Source organism: Octopus bimaculoides, chromosome 1 (genome assembly GCF_046866305.1).
Source record: "Octopus bimaculoides isolate indiv1 chromosome 1, ASM4686630v1, whole genome shotgun sequence".
Lineage (NCBI taxonomy): Eukaryota > Metazoa > Mollusca > Cephalopoda > Octopoda > Octopodidae > Octopus > Octopus bimaculoides.
In genome coordinates this window covers 80,618,836-80,640,001 of record NC_142928.1, presented here as the reverse complement: position 1 = coordinate 80,640,001, position 21,166 = coordinate 80,618,836, and the positions used below count along the sequence as shown (strand labels likewise).

General features: G+C 37.1%; 1 protein-coding gene across 1 annotated transcript in view; it reads right to left on the bottom strand.

The window, feature by feature from the left end:
- LOC106877088 (uncharacterized) overlaps positions 1-21,166 on the bottom strand; it is a 51,586-nt gene that overhangs the window by 14,714 nt on the left and 15,706 nt on the right. Inside the window, exons 5-7 of the mRNA XM_014925877.3 lie at positions 18,513-18,658; positions 11,897-12,037; positions 11,513-11,686 (exon numbers count right to left, since the gene is read on the bottom strand). Of these exons, the coding sequence (XP_014781363.1) occupies positions 11,513-11,686; positions 11,897-12,037; positions 18,513-18,658 (461 nt within the window). The remainder of the gene's footprint in view (positions 1-11,512; positions 11,687-11,896; positions 12,038-18,512; positions 18,659-21,166) is intronic.

The following is a 21,166-nucleotide window of genomic DNA, read 5'->3' as shown; positions in this document are numbered from 1 at the left end:
CATTTACATACCTCTTCTTTTAAATCCCTGTGGATAAATGCCAGCAATGACCTTCTCAGGCTCTCCAATGTTTTAAATTATAAACAGAAACAATCGGGGACAGGGAGTGAGGTTACAAAATAATCATTAGTTTTCACATTTTCTTTTATAGCATATAAATGTATGTATCGGGAGAAAAATATTGAAAATCTTCAATACATTCAACAGTGAGAAAGAAACGAGGAGGGTTGTCTTAGGATGTACTAGAAACGACACACAAATCTCCCTTAAATCATTTGCTTTTAATTCTGAAAATATTAGGAATTTAAAAAATATTTTTTGAGGTGTAAAAAAAATGGCCAAAATCAGTCTGGAGTGGGATGATGTGATGACGGAGTTCAACAAAATAAATTTTCAAAACTTTTTTTTTTCATAAAAAGATGCTCCTCCCCATCATTTTGAAGGCCGTGATTAAAAAGAAATGGGAAAAATCCCTGTCAAAACAGAGTGGCTGCAACTTATTTGGTTTCCTTGATCCAAAACTCTGTTTTTTTGAAACTCCTCTCCCGACCACCTCAGAACAAATTTTCCCTACAAATTTCTTTATAATCGCAATCTATGTCATTTGAAAAGTATTTGTGTAAAATTTCATTAAAAGATATCCATTTACATGAGGGAAAAAAGTCAGATCATGTAAATTTTCAGAAACTTTTCTACCCATCCCCTCGGAAAAATTATTTCCCATAAATCCTTACACACTCTGCATCCACAGCATCTAAGCGGTATTGGTTGAAAATTTTGTTAAAAAGTATGCATTTTTCTGGAAGTTATGAGGCAATAAATTTGGTTGGGGTACACATCTGTAGTTATGCAGCTACATCTATCTACCTGTCTATCTATCTGTGTTAAGGCTATATGAGTTTATAACCCGGGTGAAACCGGGTCCTTCTACTTGTAGCTCCAATAATTGTTGTTGTAGTTGTCACTGTTGCTTCTGCAACTCCTGTTGTTGTTGCTTTTGCAACTGTATTATAGATGCTAATAGGCCTTCCATCATTTAACAAGTTGTATCACAAACAAATTATTAAATAACCTACATGAGCTTCCAAATCCTTGTTGCCCGGTTTTTAGGTATTATTGTCCATTGCACACAGCATCCTTATTTTCGTTGCACTCTTATTTTTCATTCGAACAAACTTTACTGTGATTTTTTAACCTTAAGAAGACATCTCCACTAGCTGCATCTGATATATTGTTAGCAGGGGAATCAAACACCTACCACATTCTAGCGATGGGACCAACACAGAGTAATTTGAACAGCCACCATTACGGCCACTTACGGGTTCAATGCAAATTCAGTTCACACTAACACACCGGGTTTGGTGCAAGTTCAGTTCACACTAATACACCAGGTTTGATACAAGTTCAACACAGAACTAACACACCAACTCTTATGACTTTGGTGCAAATTCAGGGCAAACTAACACACAAACTTCACTCTGCCTGCTACTATTTATAATCACTTGGTCCAGTCAATTTCTTGCAAGGGGGTGTCATGGCTCTCATCACAATATATATATGTGTATATATTTGTGTATCTGTGTTTGACCCCCTGCCATCGCTTGACAACCAATGCTGGTGTTTATGTACCCATAAGTTAGTGGTTTGGCAAAAGACACCGATTGAATAAGTACTGGGCTTACAAAGAATAAGTCCTGACGTTGATTTCTTCAACTAAAACCCTTTAAGGTGGTGCTGCAGCAAGGCCACAGTCAGATAACTGAAACAAGTAAAAGAATAATAGAATATAAATGCAGGATGCTGTGAATAAATTGTTGTCTAAATTACGCAAAAATGAAAATAACACTGACATCTCATTTTAACGGACATATTTACCAAAATTACATAAAAAATATCTTGAAATTCTAAAGAGTAAATTTATTCAATAAAATTGCCATTGGCTTCAACCATGGCCTCTAGATAACTTCAGAATCTCCTGCAACTCTTCTGGATGGTCTCCTTGTTTAAGTTGGTGAATGTTACCATAATCCTTGCTTTCAGTTTATCTTTGGTGTTACAAGGAGTTTTGTTGGTCTCTCACTCAACTGTGCTCCACACATAATAACCAAGGGGGTTGCAGTCTGGAGAGTTAGGTGGCCAGATGTTAGGGGTGATTTGGTCGCAGAGTCCTATTGCCAGATATAGGGTCTTCCAGCAGCCACCCTCTTCACCCAGGGCAGCACTACCTCCTCCAGGCACTTGATGTAGGCCTCCATGTTGAGTCTGAGGCCATGCTGGAAGATGAATGGAGGCATAGCATTACCATCACTAGTGATCACTCCAAACACCATGATGTTGACTGGATATTTGATTTTTATCACTCTCAGTACACGTTTTCAGGACATGGCAAGCCAACAGTTGTTCTGTGTGTTCACTATCTGATCCTGGCAGAAAGTCTTCTTGTCTGAGAAAAACCAAAACATATTCGGTTGGAGGGGATGCTTGAGTTTGTTCAAATGCTTCACAGCATGGTCTTTCCTTTTGTCGTTGATGGCTTGGGATAAAAATTGGCCCTTTCTCATCTTGTATGAGGAATACTGAATGTCTTCATGCCCTACCTGCTTGATAAGAAACTCAGACACTCTCATGTCCCTGGCGATGGACCTGATTGACTTGAAGGGATCATTGTCAACCATGACCTGGATCTCACCAACAAATTTAGTTCTTTTCTAATCAGAAAGACCACAGTGAGTTTTCCAAGCTACCATGCCATCGTAATCACCATTAGACTCATGCAACTCTTTCTGAATCCTCTGCACTGTCCTCAGATTGACACCCAAACACTCTGAAATGTTCGTATTGGAGCTTCCAGTGCAAATACCAAGAAGTACAGCATGTCATTTCTAAATTTCTGGCAGAATGAATTGTGCCATAATGCTGTTTTTCTCACAGATGGTGCTTTTAGTTCATCTTTGGTGTTATAAGGAGTTTTGTAGGTCACTCATTCAACTGTGCTCCACACATAATAATCAAGTGGGTTGCAGTCTGGGGAGTTAGGTGGCCAGATGTTAAGGTGATTTGGTCACAGGGTCCTGTTGCCAGATATAGGGTCCTCCAGCAGTCACCCTCTTCACCCAGGGCAGCACTACCTTCTCCAGGAGTCAACAAAGTAAAAAACAAACAATGCGCATGAGCAAAATAAAAAATATATAATGGCAACAATTTACCCATTGTATCCTATATATATACATATATATATATCCTATATATATATATATATATATATATATATAAATGAGTGTGTGTCTCCCCATCACTGCTTCACAACTGGGTGTTTTTAATTTTTTACATTCCTGTCACTTAGTGGTTAAGCAAAAGAGTCCAATAAAATTGAGTACTGTGGTTGACACCCTTCAAGGTGGTGTCCCAGCATGGTTGTAGTCCAGTGATTGAAACAAGTAACAGAAGATAATGTGATCACCATATTTAGATTCAATGCTTCAAAGCTATGATTCTGTTTCAAGAAATTTTAGGTACCAGGTCAACTATTTGTACCATATGATTTTATTCTTCCTAATCTTTAATACACGCATTACATACTTTTTTTAAAAAATATTGTACAGTTTAAGTCTTTTTAAATCAACTAATAGTAATTTTCATAGCATTATTGATATTGTCAATAATTGCATTAGGCTAATTTAAAATTTTAATGTTTCAAAATACATAATTTAAAAGAATAAAAGAAAAAATTCTCATTCTATTTATAAGAACAGAAAACAATGAAACAATGCTTATCACAATATTGTTGCCATTAAATTACATGATGCCACTGTATAAAATATATATATATATATAAATAAATATATATATGATATATATTTATACACACACATCTATTTATATTATGTAATTTTGGAGCAACATGTCATTATGAAGATATGCCAACATTTCAACAGAAAGCAAACATATATTTTTCTCTTATATATATATGGCCGTTGCCAGTACCGCCTGACTGGCTCCCGTAGGATTTTCGAGCGAGATCATTGCCAGTGCCCCTGGACTGGCTTGTGCGGGTGGCACATAAAAGACACCATTTCGAGCGTGGCCGTTTTCGTGTGGGTGACACGTAAAAGCACCCACTACACTCTCTGAGTGGTTGGCGTTAGGAAGGGCATCCAGCTGTAGAAACTCTGCCAAATCAGACTGGAGCCTGGTGTTGCCATCCGGTTTCACCAGTCCTCAGTCAAATCGTCCAACCCATGCTAGCATGGAAAGCGGACGTTAAACGACGATGATGATGATGATGATATATATATATATATATATATATATATATATATATATATATACACACACACACACACAGGTCAAGAGAGGAGGGGTAATATTGCACCAGTTTAACAAATGTATATTATAATATATTGCCCGATTTCTTGAACTGAAAAGAGCTTTTTCATCAACACACTTAACACTTCACCTCATTTCCTTTCAAAACCATAAAAAGAATAAAATGCAATGAATAGATTTATTTGTTTAAAAGTCAAATCATTGACAATTATTTTCTCAACAAAAGACAAAAAAAAAAAAAGAAAAAAAAAGAAAAATCAAATTTTTAGAGCAGCTAACATGAACAACTTAACCAAGTTGTTACTAGTCTGGAGTTCCAGTTTTTTAAAAACAGATTTGCAACATATGAGGATAAACATAGGAACATGTCAGGAAGTAAATAAGGCAGTTTTAAAAGGTTTTAGAATAAGTTTGAAGCAGAAGCATTGTTCCTGTATAGTAGGATGTGTTCTTGATAGCAAAAAACACTAAACCAATACCCATAGAGTGGATTCCATTCTTTTAAGAGACCTGTTTAAATCAACAACCCCACTGCAAGGAAAGATTTACTTAGGTGTATGCTGCCGCTACCACCACTAACATAATGCAGGAGCCTCTGCTGTAGGCTTACACCACCAAGTAGTTCTTTCTATTCAGGAGATGCTTAATACATTATTCAAAATAAAACAGTCCTGTAATGGGTTGCAAACTAATGAGATTCAGTTATGATAACTTCTCAAGTATGATTACATCAGTTCTGATAAAAACTTATGTATATATGTATCATTACCACACTCTCCAATCCCCAGCATTGTTCTTCCTTCCCCTTCCTGTGTGTTCTCTACTCCCATCCTATTTCTATTCATTTTATTATTTGTTCTATTACCAATTTCTCACAATAAGCCTACTCATTTCTATCACGGGGTGCTCTATTTCGTTTTACAAGCTACAAGGTAACAGCAACAGTGATGGTGCCACAAAAGCATCCAGTACACTCTAAATGTTTGATAATTGATCTGAACAGCAATAATGCAGGGCTTGAGAGGACTCATTAGTCTTGCTGATGGCAAGACAACCTCTATCGTGCCAGTGCCATGAAAAACGCACTCTGTACTGTCTGCAAAGTGGTTACTGTTAGGAAGAGTATCCAGCTGTCAAAAACCTGGCAATATAGTGCTGGTGCTATGAAAATGTGGCTAGTGTTAGGAAGGATGTCCAACCGTAGAAATCCTGCCAATATTGAGGCATTGGAAGATGTGGTCATCTGACTGTTGAATCCTGTCAAACTGACCAACACATTTCAAGTGGACACATAATGGCGATATAGTTGAGCATGGAAATGTAATGAAATCCAGGTTTTTATCACAACTGGAATACAAAATATCAGGTAACTGCTACATAAAGCTTTTGGAGTAACTCACTTTATCCTTGTTTGAGCATATTTATGGTTTGAAGGTGGTTAACCAAACACTTGATGATATCCCATAAGCTAAACATACTGGATATGTAATGCTTCAAAACAAGTCTGTGACCACATTGCACATTTAACAGTGGTTGGTTGTGAGAATGGAAATGTATGTGACAGTACATTTTCTACTTGTTTCATAACATAGTCTGTTCATATATGAATCAAACATTATGATTCAGAATAGGGTAAATCAGGGCTAGTCTACAGTAGTTTTATTTCTTTGGGGTATATTAAAAGTGGTTGACAATCTTCACAGACTTGTGAGATAATAAACTTTGAAAATTAGTTAACCGAGGATATTATGGGTTTTGTGCTTGCAATTCAAATTTATTTTAACTCTACCCAATCTCTAATCATCCCATAGTCTCCTCATAAATTCTTTTAACCTCTACTCATTCATCCTTCCTGTTCTACAATCCTCAGAATCCATCCTGGCACCTCGTTACTACCATCTTTATTTCTCTCTCGAGCTCCACTCTACTCCGATCCACCCTTACATAATGTGAATAGTCATGTATTTTCACCACAGCAAGAAACCTGTTCTTGCCTCTTCTTTCATAGTTTAACCTCTCATCACCTAGCATAGAACTGTCTCCTTCTTAGTCAAAGAGGATCTTTGTCTTGTAGCATGGTAACCTAACTACTGCTGGTGCTATAAAAAAAAGCACCCAGTACATTCTGTAAAGAGGTCAATGTTTGACAGGGTATCTAACTATAGAAAACATACCAAAGCAGACATTGGAGTATGACAATCCTCCAACCTGTCAGATCCTGTCAAACTGATCAATCCATGCCAGCATGGAAGACAGACATTAAATAACAATGAAGGTAACAATATATGAAGCTTACCCTAATAACTTTAAACACATATTAATATCTGTCCTACAGACATCACAGTAGTAATACATAATAGATTCACAGAAATAAAACAATTTAAAGAATGAAACAGTTTGTATGTGTGTGTGTGTATGTATATAGATGTAGTGGATCTTGCATGCATGAAGTGGATTCAATCCACTATATATATATAAACATATATATATATATATGTATGTATATATATATATATCATCATCATCATCATCATCGTTTAACGTCCGCTTTCCATGCTAGCATGGGTTGGACGATTTGACTGAGAATTGGTGAAACCGGATGGCAACACCAGGCTCCAATCTAAATTTGGCAGAGTTTCTACAGCTGGATGCCCTTCCTAACGCCAACCACTCAGAGAGTGTAGTAGGTGCTTTTACGTGTCACCTGCACGAAGGCCAGTCAGGCGATACTGGCAACGGCCATGCTCAAAATGGTGTCTTTTATGTGCCACCCGCACAAGCCAGTCCAGGGGCACTGGCAACGATCTCGCTCGAAAATCCTACGGAAGCCAGTCAGGCGGTACTGGCAACGGCCACGCTCAAAATGGTGCATCTTATTGCCACCCGCACAAGAGCCAGTCCAGGGGCACTGGCAACGATCTTACTTGGCTTGCCGGGTCTTCTCACGCACAGCACATTTCCAAAGGTCTCGGTCAGTAGTCATTGCCTCGGTGAGGCCCAATGTACGAAGGTCTTGCCTCACCACCTCAGCCCAGGTCTTCCTGGGCCTACCTCTTCCACGGGTTCCCTCAACTGTTAGGGTGTGGCACTTTTTCAGGCAGCTATCCTCATTCATTCTCACCACATGTCCATACCAGCGCAATCGTCTCTCTTGCACACCACAACTGATGCTTCTAATGTTCAGCTTTTCTCTCAAGATACTTACACTCTGACGGGTATTCACATTGACATTACACATCCAAAGGAGCATACTGGCTTCATTCCTTGCGAGCTTACATATGTCCTCAGCAGTTACAGCCCGTATGTATATATATGTGTGTGTGTGTGTGTAAATATCTATGTATATATACATATATATACATATATATATATATATATATATATATATATATATATATATATATATTATTTCTTTATTGCCCACAAGAGGCTAAACATAGAGGGGACGAACAAGGACAGACAAAGGAGTTAAGTCGATTACATCAACCCCAGTGCGTAACTGGTACTTAATTTATCGACCCCGAAAGAATGAAAGGCAAAGTCAACGTCGGTGGAATTTGAACTCAGAACGTAACGGCAGACGAAATACCGCAAAGCATTTCGCCCGGCGTGCTAATGATTCTGCCAGCTCGTTATATATATATATATATATATATATATATATATATACACACATGTATATATATCTATGTGTATATGTATATATATATATATATATATATATATATATCTGTTGTCCATGCTGGCATGGATTGGACTGTTTAACTAGGATGGCAAGCTGAGGGGCTGCACTAGACTCCAGTCTGATTTGGTATGGCTTCTACAGCTGGATGCCCTTCCTAACATCAACCACTCTGGGAGTGTGATGGGTGCTTTTATGTGCCACCAGCAAGGGTGTCTATTGTGTGACACCAGTATCCACCATGACTATAATTTCGCTTGGCTTGATGGGTCTTCTACTCAAGCATGGCATATTGTTGAAGGTCTCAATCACTTGTCTATATAACATTCACATAAACAGTACAATCAAATAATGAAAGCTATGAAATAAACTGAACTAAGCATCCTTGTTAACACCCAAATAGATTAGCATTACATTATCAAATTTATTATAACAGGAACTTAAATTCAATATAATCTACAAGTTTATTTGTAGCTTATCAGTTCAAAAAGAAAAAAGTTTATCCTAATATTGCTGTAGAGATTACTCTATATTTTTACTAGAAGTTCAAAGGTCATGTATGCATGTATGTATGTATGTATGCATGTATGTGTGCGTGTGTGGTGTGTAAAACAGAATTCTTCCCATTGTTATCATTATCAAGACTATTTTGTTTTTGCAGGAGATAAAGATGAGAAGGTTAGCTGCAGGTAACTGGTTTAGATACACCCTTTTGTAACTTACTGAAACACTACAATTGAGATAGGTATATTTGTTCTAATATCAACATGTATACACACACACATATCTTTCTTACAGCATACATACAATATTTCTTGATAAGTAAAAATTGTTTTTTGGATGCTTTTGCTGTAGTCAGTTTTCTTTTCCCACACTGAGTTAGTGATATAACTGGTTGAGAATATGCAAGTTTACTATAGTAATCTTGCATGTTCTCTCTTGCCATTTATCTTAGAATCTTTATCAAAGCTCTTATTTCATGCATTATTATTAAATTTTAATATGTTGGTGGATTGGTAGAACTGTTAGAGCATGAGAAAACTTCTCAGCTGTATCTCTTCTGGTTCTTTGCGTTCTGTGTTCAAATCCTACTGAGATCAGCTTTGCTTTTCATCCCACTGGGACTCAACAGAATAAAGTACCAGTCTCGCAATGAACATAGCCAGCACCACTTGGATTCACCTCTCTGTAAATCCAAGAGAGTTTTTACTGCAAGGCCATCAACTGAAACATGAGGAATATTTTCATACAATCATACTACCGCCACTACCTCCCAAAGTGCAGCTGACCCTTTTGGTCTTTTGCCAAAAGGATTTCACCAACTTTGTAGAATCATATTTCCTTCTACTTCTCAATCGTGATGATTTTCTAAATAGTATTCCTGCAGAGAAAGCTTCCACATGAGGTGTTAGCTGCACACACAAGCTAACTCTACTCCAAAACTATCTAACTCCATTCTACCAGATCTACCATCACATATGTACACAAACAAAATGTAAAATCTCTTCCAGTCACTTCAGACTAACAAAATTACTGACCCTGACAATGTCCCTTCCATTACCATCAAAGAATGCATGCCAGGCCTAGCCCCTATTCTCAACAAATTCTTCAGTATCTCCCTCTTTCTCTCTTGTGATCTCTCCTGATCTTTAGAAACATGCTACAGCAGGGTCTATTCCCTAAAACAGTAACCTCAACAACCCAATGAAGTAATTCATCTGTTACTCTCTTGTTTTAAAATATCTGAAAGTGGATGGAGATAGTCATTAACATTCTCCAAAACCTAGAATCCCTATCCTTCTTTAATGGCCACAATGGTATGATTTCAGTAATACCAGATCTACTGAAGTGTGTCTTGGAGGAGCTCTCTCTGATCCACACTGTGTCCCAGGCTTTGAATTTTTTTGCCTTTCATATTCTTCCTTCATCATCATCATCATTGTTTAACGTCTGCTTTCCATGCTAGCATGGGTTGGACGATTTGACTGAGGACTGGTGAAACCGGATGGTAACACCAGGCTCCAATCTAATTTGGCAGAGTTTCTACAGCTGGATGCCCTTCCTAACGCCAACCAGTCAGAGAGTGTATATATCAATGCCCTACTTGGCATCACCTTCAATGTTGCTCTCCCGAGCAGATTATACCACATTTCAGGCCTCCTTCACCTTACAAACCTACATATCATCTGTCATCTGCATCGACTCCATGAACAGAGGCCTTGGACACAATTCCAATAGAGTTATGCCAACACTGTTTTGTTTTAACTGCAGAAAGACATAATTACTACATACCAAGAAAACAATACACACTCCACTCATATCTAAACATGAACAAAATGCAACTGGAATCCTCAAGATCCCAAAAAATGATAGGGATTTATCATCACTGAAGATCTGACAATTACAAACCCTCAGCATAGGAAATCCTGGCCTTTTCTGTTCAAGGCCAGAAAATACATTAGTCCCTAATAACTACTAACCCTTTACAAAGCTTAAAGTGAGACATACAATGATGTACTGTTTTCTCATATCAAGGACAGTGTTACTGCTGCTGCTTTTACTACACAGACAAAATAGACCACCCAAACCATGTGTCCTCTCTCTTTGTTTTGTCCTACTACTATGACATTGACCTCTGCTCTTCATCTCCACTCAATCCCTTGCCTCTCTTCCTCTTGTTATTAATAACGTATCCAACTCTAGTGCTTTCTCTCTTGAACATAAGCTCTCGAGAACTCCTTCCCTGCACTTTTTCCTGCAATTGTTCAAGGAGGACGTGATCATCCAACCTCTGTCAGCATGGAAAAGCAGACATAAAATGATGATGTTGACACTATTGCTAATGAATTCCCCCAAGAACTGACACTTAAACCAGCATTGCACAGTTTAGAAAGTTGCAATAGTACTATTGCCACATGATAAAATTGCCATAGGATTAAATTACCATAGGATTAAATGTTGATTTTAAATAAAAGTAAATAAACGTTAAGTAAGACAAGACAAGGCAACCCTAACATACATTATGACCTTCTCTCAGCTTTCATCCACCAAATTCAGCTCACAAGGCTTTGGTTGGCTAAGAGCATTTGCCCAAAGTGCTGTATAGTGGGAATGAACCCAAAACCAACTTCATAACCACACATCCACATCTGTGCCTAAAATATTTCTGATGCTAATTCCGAATCATAAGCAGCAGACAAATAATGGGATTTTGATTTTGAATTTCAATTCTACAATCATAATAAAGAATGTTTTTTGGCATTTCACATCATTTTTGAAATATTCTCTTTTAGTTTCACACAAAAGGAGCAGCTACACATTGTTTTTTTACAATAGGTGCACCATATCCTTACATGTTGTAGAGGCAACTAAAAGGATTAGTATCAAGAAGGATATCCAACTGTAAAACATGTTTCAGAAAGTTCCATGTAACCTATATTGGTATGAACTAGATGGAAAAGCAGATGTAAAGACAATGATGACATGCTCGTATAATCCACTTACCTTTAATGTTATGAAGATGGAATGTATTTTCCAAAATATTCATCATTTTCTTCTGGCCATTGCGGCTAGTTAAGTTAAGAAATAACATGGCATCAAGAACCGCATGGAAAGAAGGAATTTTTTGAAGCCTTTGATGTAAATGATCTGCATGGATAAGAGCAGCTAAACCTCCAGCTAGTCAGGAATAAAGAAAACGTATTACCATTAATGTGTTGTAAAGCAATTAAAAGAATTAAAATTCTTTTTTTTTTTTTCAGAAAATAAGTCAAGTCAAACATTAGATGCAAATTTAAGAACAAAAGAGAGAGAGAGAGTGAGAAAGAGAAAAAAGAGAGAGTGAGAAAGAGAAAAGAGAGAGAGAGCGAGTGAGAGAAATTTATTTACCTGATGAACCACTCAAGATAACTTTCTTAGCAGATCCTAAGTTAGTTTCAATAAGCAGGAAGTCAATAATAGCATCAAATATAGATGCACCTCTCAGATAAATATTCCTAGAGTTGTACACAATTGGCTGTGAACGATTTCCTAAATAAATATAAAAAATAAAGCTTTTATTGTTCAGTTGTCAAAGAGGACGTCTATACATTTATAAAAATGATTTACAGGTAGATGTGCTTGAGTTTAATTTCAGTCTTAGCAGAGATTAACCATTTTTAGTTACTATATTTCTGTTGAAATCCATTGTTTTAATTTCAGTTAATTTTGAAAGTAATGAACATTTTAATGAAATAACTGTCATTATTAAGCTGGTATAAGGCTGCAAGCTGGCAGAATCATTAGCAAAATGCTTAGTGGTATTTCATGTTATGTTCTGAGTTCAAATTCTGCTGAAGTTAATTTTGTCTTTCATCCTTTCTGGGTCCATAAAATAAGTACCAACTGAGCACTGGGGTTGATATAACCAACTCAGCCTGTCCCCTGAAATTTCTAGCCTTGTGCTAAAATTTGAAACCATTAATAAACTGGCGTTTTTGAACATGAATTAACATGAAATTTTGATGGAAGGTTTTAATTTAATTTAACTTTAAAACAGAAGTTTGTATCATAAACTCAAGGGTGATGTCAGGTGGTATGGTACCTGTGAATGACACTAGTCTAACACAGTTGACTTTTCTGAATAAGCTTAGCACCTAATCTCTACAGCTGAGTATGAGCTGAGGTACAAATTAACCAATATAGAACAAAGTATCTTGCTCAGTGGTACAAGAAATGCCATCACTGAGATATATTCACAAACTATGAAATGTAAGATTATTAATTAGAACTCCAGGTGAAAAAAAACCTTTCGATTAAAACTTCAAAAAGAAAATTGTCCCTGCCATTCATCGACGAGGTAGTCTGCAAGAAAATGTCATAAAATTGGTCTTTCTGTTCATCAGGTAGCCCTGGCTGAGGGGCATAAGCCAAGATAATGGTTGCTAACCCATGTTGCAGCACTAATCTAATCTTAAGTATTCTATCATAGACTGACTACCTCGATTACCGAAACTGCAAGTAGTTGACAACTTCCGTTACCTAGGTGACCAAGTCAGTAGCGGGTGTGGATGCTCTGAGAGTGTAGCTGCTAGAATAAGAATAGCCTGGGCAAAGTTCAGAGAGCTCTTACCTCTGCTGCTGACAAAGGGCCTCTCACCAGAGTAAAAGGTAGAATGTATGATGTATGTATGTGAACAGCCATGCTACATGGCAGTGAAACTGAGCCATGACTGCTGAGGACATGCGTAAGCTTACAAGGAATGAAGCTTGTATGCTCTGCTGGATGTGTAAAGTCAGTGTGCATACACAACAGAGTGTAAGCTCCGTAAGAGAAAAGTTGAACATAAGAAGTATCAGATGTGGTGTGCAAGAGAGACGACTGTGCTGGTATGGTTATGTGTTGCATATGGATGAGGACAGCTGTCTGAAAAAGTATCACACCCTAGCAGTAGAGGGAACCTGTGGAAGAGGTAGACCCAGGAAAACCTGGGATGAGGTAGTGAAGCACAACCTTAAAACATTGGGCCTCACAGGGGCAATGACAAGTGATCGAGACCTTTAGAGATATGCTGTGCTTGAGAAGACCCGGCAAGCCAAGTGAGATCGCAACTGTGGCCTATGCCAGTGCAGCATAACCAGCCTATTTAAGAGTAACCTTCAATCATTGGGCAATAAACCGCGCTTGCGAAGACCTGTTGAGGCAAGTGAAGTTGTTGTCGTTGTCAATGACAGTACCACCTGATTGGCACTCTTGCCAGTGGCACATAAAAGTCACCATTTAAGTGTGGTCAATGCCAGTGCTACCTGACTGATCCCATACCAGTAGCACGTAGAAAGCACCATTTGAGCGTGTTTGTTGCCAGTGATCCCATTCGAGCACGGTCCATGCCCGTGTCGGCTGACTGGTCCCATGCCAGTGGCATGTAAAAAACACCATTTGAGCATGGTCGTTGCCAGTGCCTCGCTGGCTCCCGTGCTGGTGGCACGTAAAAAGCACCATTCAAGTGTGGTTGATGCCAGTACTGCCTGACTGGCGCTTGTGCCGGTGGCATGTAAAAAGCACTCATTACACTCTTGGAGTGGTTGGTGTTAGAAAGGGCATCTTGCGGTAGAAACTTTGCTAGATCGGATTGAAGCCTGATGCAGCTTCTGGCTTGCCGGCCCTCAGTCAAACCGTCCGACGTTAAACGATGATGCTGATGTATTTCGTAAATATAAACTTAAACGAAATCTTAAATATTAAGATAAAAACACACTGTATAAGACGAGAGACCAGAAATTTAGAGAAAGGAGGGGTTACTCGATTATATTAACCTCAGTATCTGTCTGGTACTTCCTTTTATCAAGGATGAAAGGCAAAGTTGATCTGGAGGGACAAAGAGCGACACGGGATGGTAAACGAAACGGATTGGAGCAAGGGAGATAATTTGATGTACGATTACCTACCTTGTACTGCATAAGATAGTCATAGAAAGAAGGAAGAAGAAAATCAGAAAATTCTTCAAAAGCTTTAACTTAGGGCACACTTTTGAATACGATACGAAGGTGGTTAACTTCTTAGATATTAACTCTGGTTTATATTACCTCTATAGAAAACTGGATGAGGTTACTAAATATGTGAACAAATCCTCCAATCATCCCCCAAACGTATTAAAATCATTAGTAAAAGGAATTTCGAGGAGAATTACACAATTATTGGCTAATATGGATATATTTAACTCCATACTCCCACTACTATAACTCTGCTCTATCTAAGGTGGGATACAATTGGGAGATTGCATTCCTTAATTCAGAAAGTCTGATACCAACTAAACATAATAAAGAAACTGAAAATGTGAAAAAGGGCAATCAATAGCTCATCTAATCGAGTATATAGATCTACAAGAATTGCCCATAATATTCCTATTAAAATAAAGAATAAGATGTATAACAATAATAACATAGAATCTAAGGACAGTAAAATGTCTAGCATGTACAATAATAGTGAGGATGAGAATAAGAAGTATGAAGCCAATTCTAATAGTAACATAAATACCGATAATGATACTCATCATCATCATTTAACGTCCGCCTTCCATGCTAGCATGGGTTGGACGATTTGACTGAGGACTGGTGAAACCGGATGGCAACACCAGGCTCCATAAACTGGAGGTTTGGTAAGTAATAGAGAGGTTGATATGATCTGCTTTCATAAACATAAGAATACTAAGAATAATAACGTGGTCTGGTATAACATTCCTTTCAATTGAGCAATCCCTACTAATATGTATAATAAATTTATGGCGATTTTGGAGAAAAACTTCCCAGCTTCACATAAATATAGCAAACTCTTCTCCTGTAGGAGAATCAGAGTTTCACATTTCACTCTTCTAAATGTAGGTATAATTATAGCCCACTTGAACAGAAGAAATATAAACTTAGCCCGCGAGATTGATAATAATAATGGTAATAGTGGATTAACCCCTAATTATGGTTGTAATAATAGTAGATATGTAAGAATCAATAATATGGATAATAAATAAGAACCCACTCTTAGCTAGTAACAATGTAGTCAGCATAGGCAACAGAGCCAATAAACCGCAGATGAAACACCAAGTATCCCAAATGCAACCATTACTGGTTGAGGGCATAATATCTAATGACATAATCACAAACAATAGGCCAATATAAACAGATGTAATAATACCTATTATAAAAACTCAAATACATAACACTTGATAATACTTCTATCGTAACATAATACTTCTGTGAATTTGAGCAAAACCTCGAATGGCGACACTATAAATGTTAATGATAGGGTAAGTAATGCTAATATTAATATCTGCAGTAGCAATTGTAGAGAAGGATCCCAATGCTTGTTATTGGGTCAGTGTTTAGCTGAAAATGTCATATGTAATGACAGAAACTAATAACTTCATTTATATCGGGTGCTCTGTAAATAAGAGAAAATGCTTGAATAACCATTTTTTGTCTTTTAGACTTAGGCATAAAGCCAACAATACCTCATTATCTATGAAAATCTTGGAAGGATAGTAATAGTGAATTTAGCCTAAAATGGGTTATAGTCCATAGAGCTCAGCCATACACAAACAGCCGATATGGATGTGAACTATGTTGTATGGAGAAATATGAATTATTCAAATATAGAGATAAACAAAACCTAATTAATAAATTAGATCTTAGAGTATCATGTGTTCATAGGATTACCTGTACCTTCAAATACTATAGAAGAAAGTAATAAGTATATCATACTATGATTTGGGAGCACAAGGTATCCGGGGTGTCCTATTAATTATAACATACCCTCTATTTTCTCGATATATATGTAGTATTGCTTTCTAATAACCCTTAACCACTTTAATCTGCAATATGTACCCTTTCGGTATTGGGATTATCTTTTGTATAATACATAAAATTGCAATGGATTACTAAATCTTGCACCTACCCGAAGTATAAAGTATACACCCCAGGATCTGTTATTATTCTACATAGATCAGTGTCTTTGATATATTTAGAAATATTTTATAAACCCATTTCCAAATGTATCTTTATCGTAATTCATTTTTTCAATTAGTATTTGATATACATAATCTTATTTTTTATAGGGTATTATAATAACATACCTAAGAATGCTTTTCAATATACCAATATAATTTATATCATCTCTAAAATAATCCTTATTTTATTTTATCTTGATTTATCCTTATTCATTATTTCTGTTCACCTAACTTGGAGTTGTGTGGACTATACTGAACTGGTAAGGTGCCTCAATTTAAGTACCAAATTCAACTGAATCTTAATTATGTGTGTGTGTGTGTGTGTGTGTGTCTTTGTATCTGTGTTTGTCCTCCACCACTACTTGGCAACTGGTGTTGGTGTGTTTACACACCTGTAACATAATGGTTTGGCAAGAGAGACTGATAGAATAAGTACCAAGCTTTAAAAAAATAAATACTAGGGTCGATTCATTTGACTAAAATTCTCCAAGGTGGTGCCTTAACATGGTTGCAGTATAATGATTGAAACAATACCTATACAGCTAAGAGTTTTATAGGTGTGAAACCAATGGTCAGCCTCTGACCAGCCAAAACAAACAACCTTCTAAGTATGTATATATATATATCTATGTATCATCCTCATCATTTAACATCTGCTTTCCATACTCGTATGGGTTAGACAGTCTGACTGGAACTGGTAAGCTGGAGAGCTGTAACAGGTTCTAGCTATCCCAAGACACTACTTTGGTATGGTTTCTACAGCTGGATACCTTTCTTAGCACCAACCACTTTACATATTATGGCACCAATACTAAAGAGTTCATCATGTACTCTAAAATAGTGATTTTATCACTAATAGCTCAATAGACAACTAGTAATTGTGCAACACCTTTCAGTTGTCTTACTGTGGCTAGTTGTATTTTGTGGTTTGAAATGTTGACTTACTGAGTATAGGTGCATGTGAGTGCATTTCTGTTGTTTTTTTTTTTTTTTGGTTAAGCTCACTTTGCAGTTACAGGACTCTGGTTCAATCTCACTGCACTTCATATGGGCAGGTGTTTTCTACCATACTTTAACTAAAGCCTTGTCAGCGAAATTTGTTAGACAGATATCATGTGGAAAGTCACCAGAAGGACAATTGCTGTTCTTGTGTAGCAGAATCAATCTGTCACCGTTTAAAGTCAATACCCTGCCATTGGCTACCTTTTAGTAGAGTCTATGCTGTTTGTAGGCATTTGGGCTAGTTCTCAGGTTTGAGAATAGCTTCTATCTTCCCTTCCATCAATCTTAGAGCTTCTGAAAAAAAAAAATCCAGTATGCTACCCTTTTCCATTTCCTTTGACAAAACTGTTATGAAAAAATAAAAAACTGAATGTTATAAAAGGTAGATAGGTGCTTGGTTCTTTTTGCTTTTTACTAGATACTAATTCTCTCTCCAACCCATTACAAATGAAGTTCACAACAATAAAAAATCAAAAGCACTAAGTCAGGGGTCAGCACACTTCTTATAGCATTGACCCTTTCATTTCAATGATTCATCACTGATAAGTTATTGATACCTATCATGTAAATTTCTAAATATTAAAATGTATAATTAACATAAAAGTTTTTGATTTATAAACAATAATTTTCTTATTCTTTTGTGTGATTCATTACCACATAAGAAACATTTCAAGAAATTTAATGAAAATACTAAAACAAAATTGACTATATTGATATCGTTGGAATAGTTAATGTTTATTGAGCCCAAGGATAGCCACAGAGACCCTGCTGGTCTAAGTACACAATAAAAATGTTTGTTGTGAATTTGATCCTAACATACACGAGTTCAGTCTCCAAATTACTTCAAAGTGTTAGCTGAGCCCCTTAACCACTCAGGTAATATGTCAAAGAGAATAGAAGAACAAAATTGCATAACAATGGAAACAGTTATTAACAGACACAACATAGAATAAAAAAATAACCAATAAATTGAATTATTAAAATACATGGGAGACAAGTAACATGAGAGTAAAAATCAGACAAACCTAAGAAAGAGCCACCATCACAGTAAAGGAAGCAGACCATATTCCAGTCATGAAAATCAGGGTTCACCAAATCATCACTTGACATAAAACCTTCAAATCTAGCAGAAACTGGTGCTTTAAGGCTTGAACCAACCTCAGTGAAGCTTCTAGAAAGGATAGAATGAAAAAGAAGAAAGGAAAAAGGTTTCAATAAAGAAGCAGCAACCAACAGCTGAGCATTGATGTTTTATGATTGTTCATTGTTGTAAGTTATTTACTTGTATATAAAAAAGAAGTTCTTGTTCACAGAGAGATGCTATTGATCATTACTGGTTTAAGACAAATGTTTTAAACAGATCCGAGAAATGGAAAGTTTTAGTAAGACAGAAAAAGTTACTAAAATGTCATGAACATGAGAAGTTATAGTGAAAATGAACATGTAAACATTGTAAACACTTCAAAGGTTTTGAGTGACTGAAAATTCCTATCATGCTAAAGGCCCAGCTTTTGTTCTGTGGTTTAGATCAGTGGTTCTCAATCAGGGTCCAGACAAGATTAAAATTTGTAGTTAAAATTTATGTGCAATAAATTGCTTATACTTCTACAATACACAAAATATTAAAAAATTTTTCTAATACATTTCCTAATAGCATTTAATTATAAAAATACAGTAGGATATTTTTATACACATCGAATTTCTACAGAAGACCAGTAGAGTAAAATAGGAATCAAAAGGGTCCATAAGTGAAACATGATTGAGAACCACTGCTCTAAACATGTAATTCTCAAATGATACAGTTTAACTGGCTGCAAAAGTTGGAACTCCCCCTTGTTAAAAGTAGCAGCAGCTAGGTAGGTAAAGCTTTAAGATAAATGGATCAGCCAAGGTAACATGATCCAAGATACTTAGAGGAAACAGAAGTCTTCAGAGCTACACCAGAGTCTCACTGAATTATAGAACTCATCACTTCCATTCTTTATTTAAAGGTTTCTACATATGTTCTTTTAGGAATTGTATTTTTAAATAAATGATGACTGAAATTTTTATCTATGATTAGTCTACAGCTGAACTATAAAGACATTGTTTTGCTAGTTTTAGTCATTGCATTGTAGACGTTGGCGCATATTTAGATCAGTGCTGGCTGTAATTTTGATAGAAAAATCTGTAAAGATAACTTTAACGAATCATATTGACCGTGGTACTTGGTATTTTATCAATCTCTTTATCACACTGGTAAGTTATCAGACACAAAGGGGAAGTAACAAACAAGTACAGGTTCAAGAGTAGGGTAAACATGAACACACACAAATACATACATAAATACACAAACATAATGAATAAGAGGGGGCTGAGACTGATCCTTGGTGGACCCCTGCCCAGAATTCTTTAATGTACTCATTGCCAACCCTCACCTTACTGACAGTATCCCTGTACATGACTTGTACAGCTCTCACTAACCACTCATCTATCCCTAGTTTCTGCATTGACCACCAGATAAGGGATCGGGGGACACTGTCAAAGGCTTTCTCCATGTCAACGAAAGCCTGGTATAGAGGTTTCTCCTGCAGCTGTCTTACCAGAAATATAACATCAGTGGTGCTTTTCCCTGGCACAAACCCAAACTGCATCTCATCTAAACTGACTTTCACCCTAATTAGTTGGGCTATGACCATCTCTGTGACTTTCATTACCTCATCCAACAACTTAATACCTCTGCAATTATTTGTATCTAATGCATCACCTTTACCTTTGTAGCAGTTGACTATGGTGTTGCTACACCAGCCATTGGGTATGACTTTTTCATGCATCACCTGATTGACTATATGGGTGACTAGACTATAGCCAACACCACCAGATATTTTAAGCAACTCTGCTGTGATTTTTGATGGGCCGGGGGCTTTCCCTGTCTTCATACCCTTAATTGCTTTATCTACCAAGGTACTGTTATTTTGGATAGCTGATCCCTCTATTGGGTCGACATTTAGCAGACTCTCTCTCTCCCATTCATTCTCTTCATTTAGCAACCTTTCATAGTGGCGTCTGCAGGTCTTTCTCTTTGCAGTCTCATTAAATGCAAGTGAGCCATCATCCATGCTGACACATTTCTCTATGACATCAAAATTCTCTCTCACACAGTGTCTTGCAACACAAAACACTTCAAGTCTTTGGTCCTCACAACGCAGAACATTGGTAAATTTTTTCTTATCTCCTTCCCCTCTGACTAAGTAAACCTGTCTCCTAGCTTCCCTTCTGGCAATCTGATACAATTCCATACTACCATCATTCTTCCAGTCCTTCCATGCCTGTTTCTTTTCCCTAATAGCCCCGTCACCTACATTATTCCACCACCACTTTACTTTGGGTAAAGAGGGGACTTTGCACCATCCACAGATCTGGTCAGTAGTCCTCAACAGGTTGTCCAGTAGAAACCTCCAGTTGTCTTCCACATCATATGATGCTATATCCCCCTCTATTTCGTCAAAAGCTTCGAGTAATATGTCTCTAAATTTCTGTCCATTTGCAGGATCCTTCTTCTCCATGCTGGTCATTTTCTGGGCATCCATTTAGCCTTTATCCTGAAGTCACTAACTACTAATCTATGCTGTGGGGTGCATTCTTCATCTGGGAAGGTTTTGGCATTTATAAGTAGCCATCTTCCCCGTTTTCCTAGCGA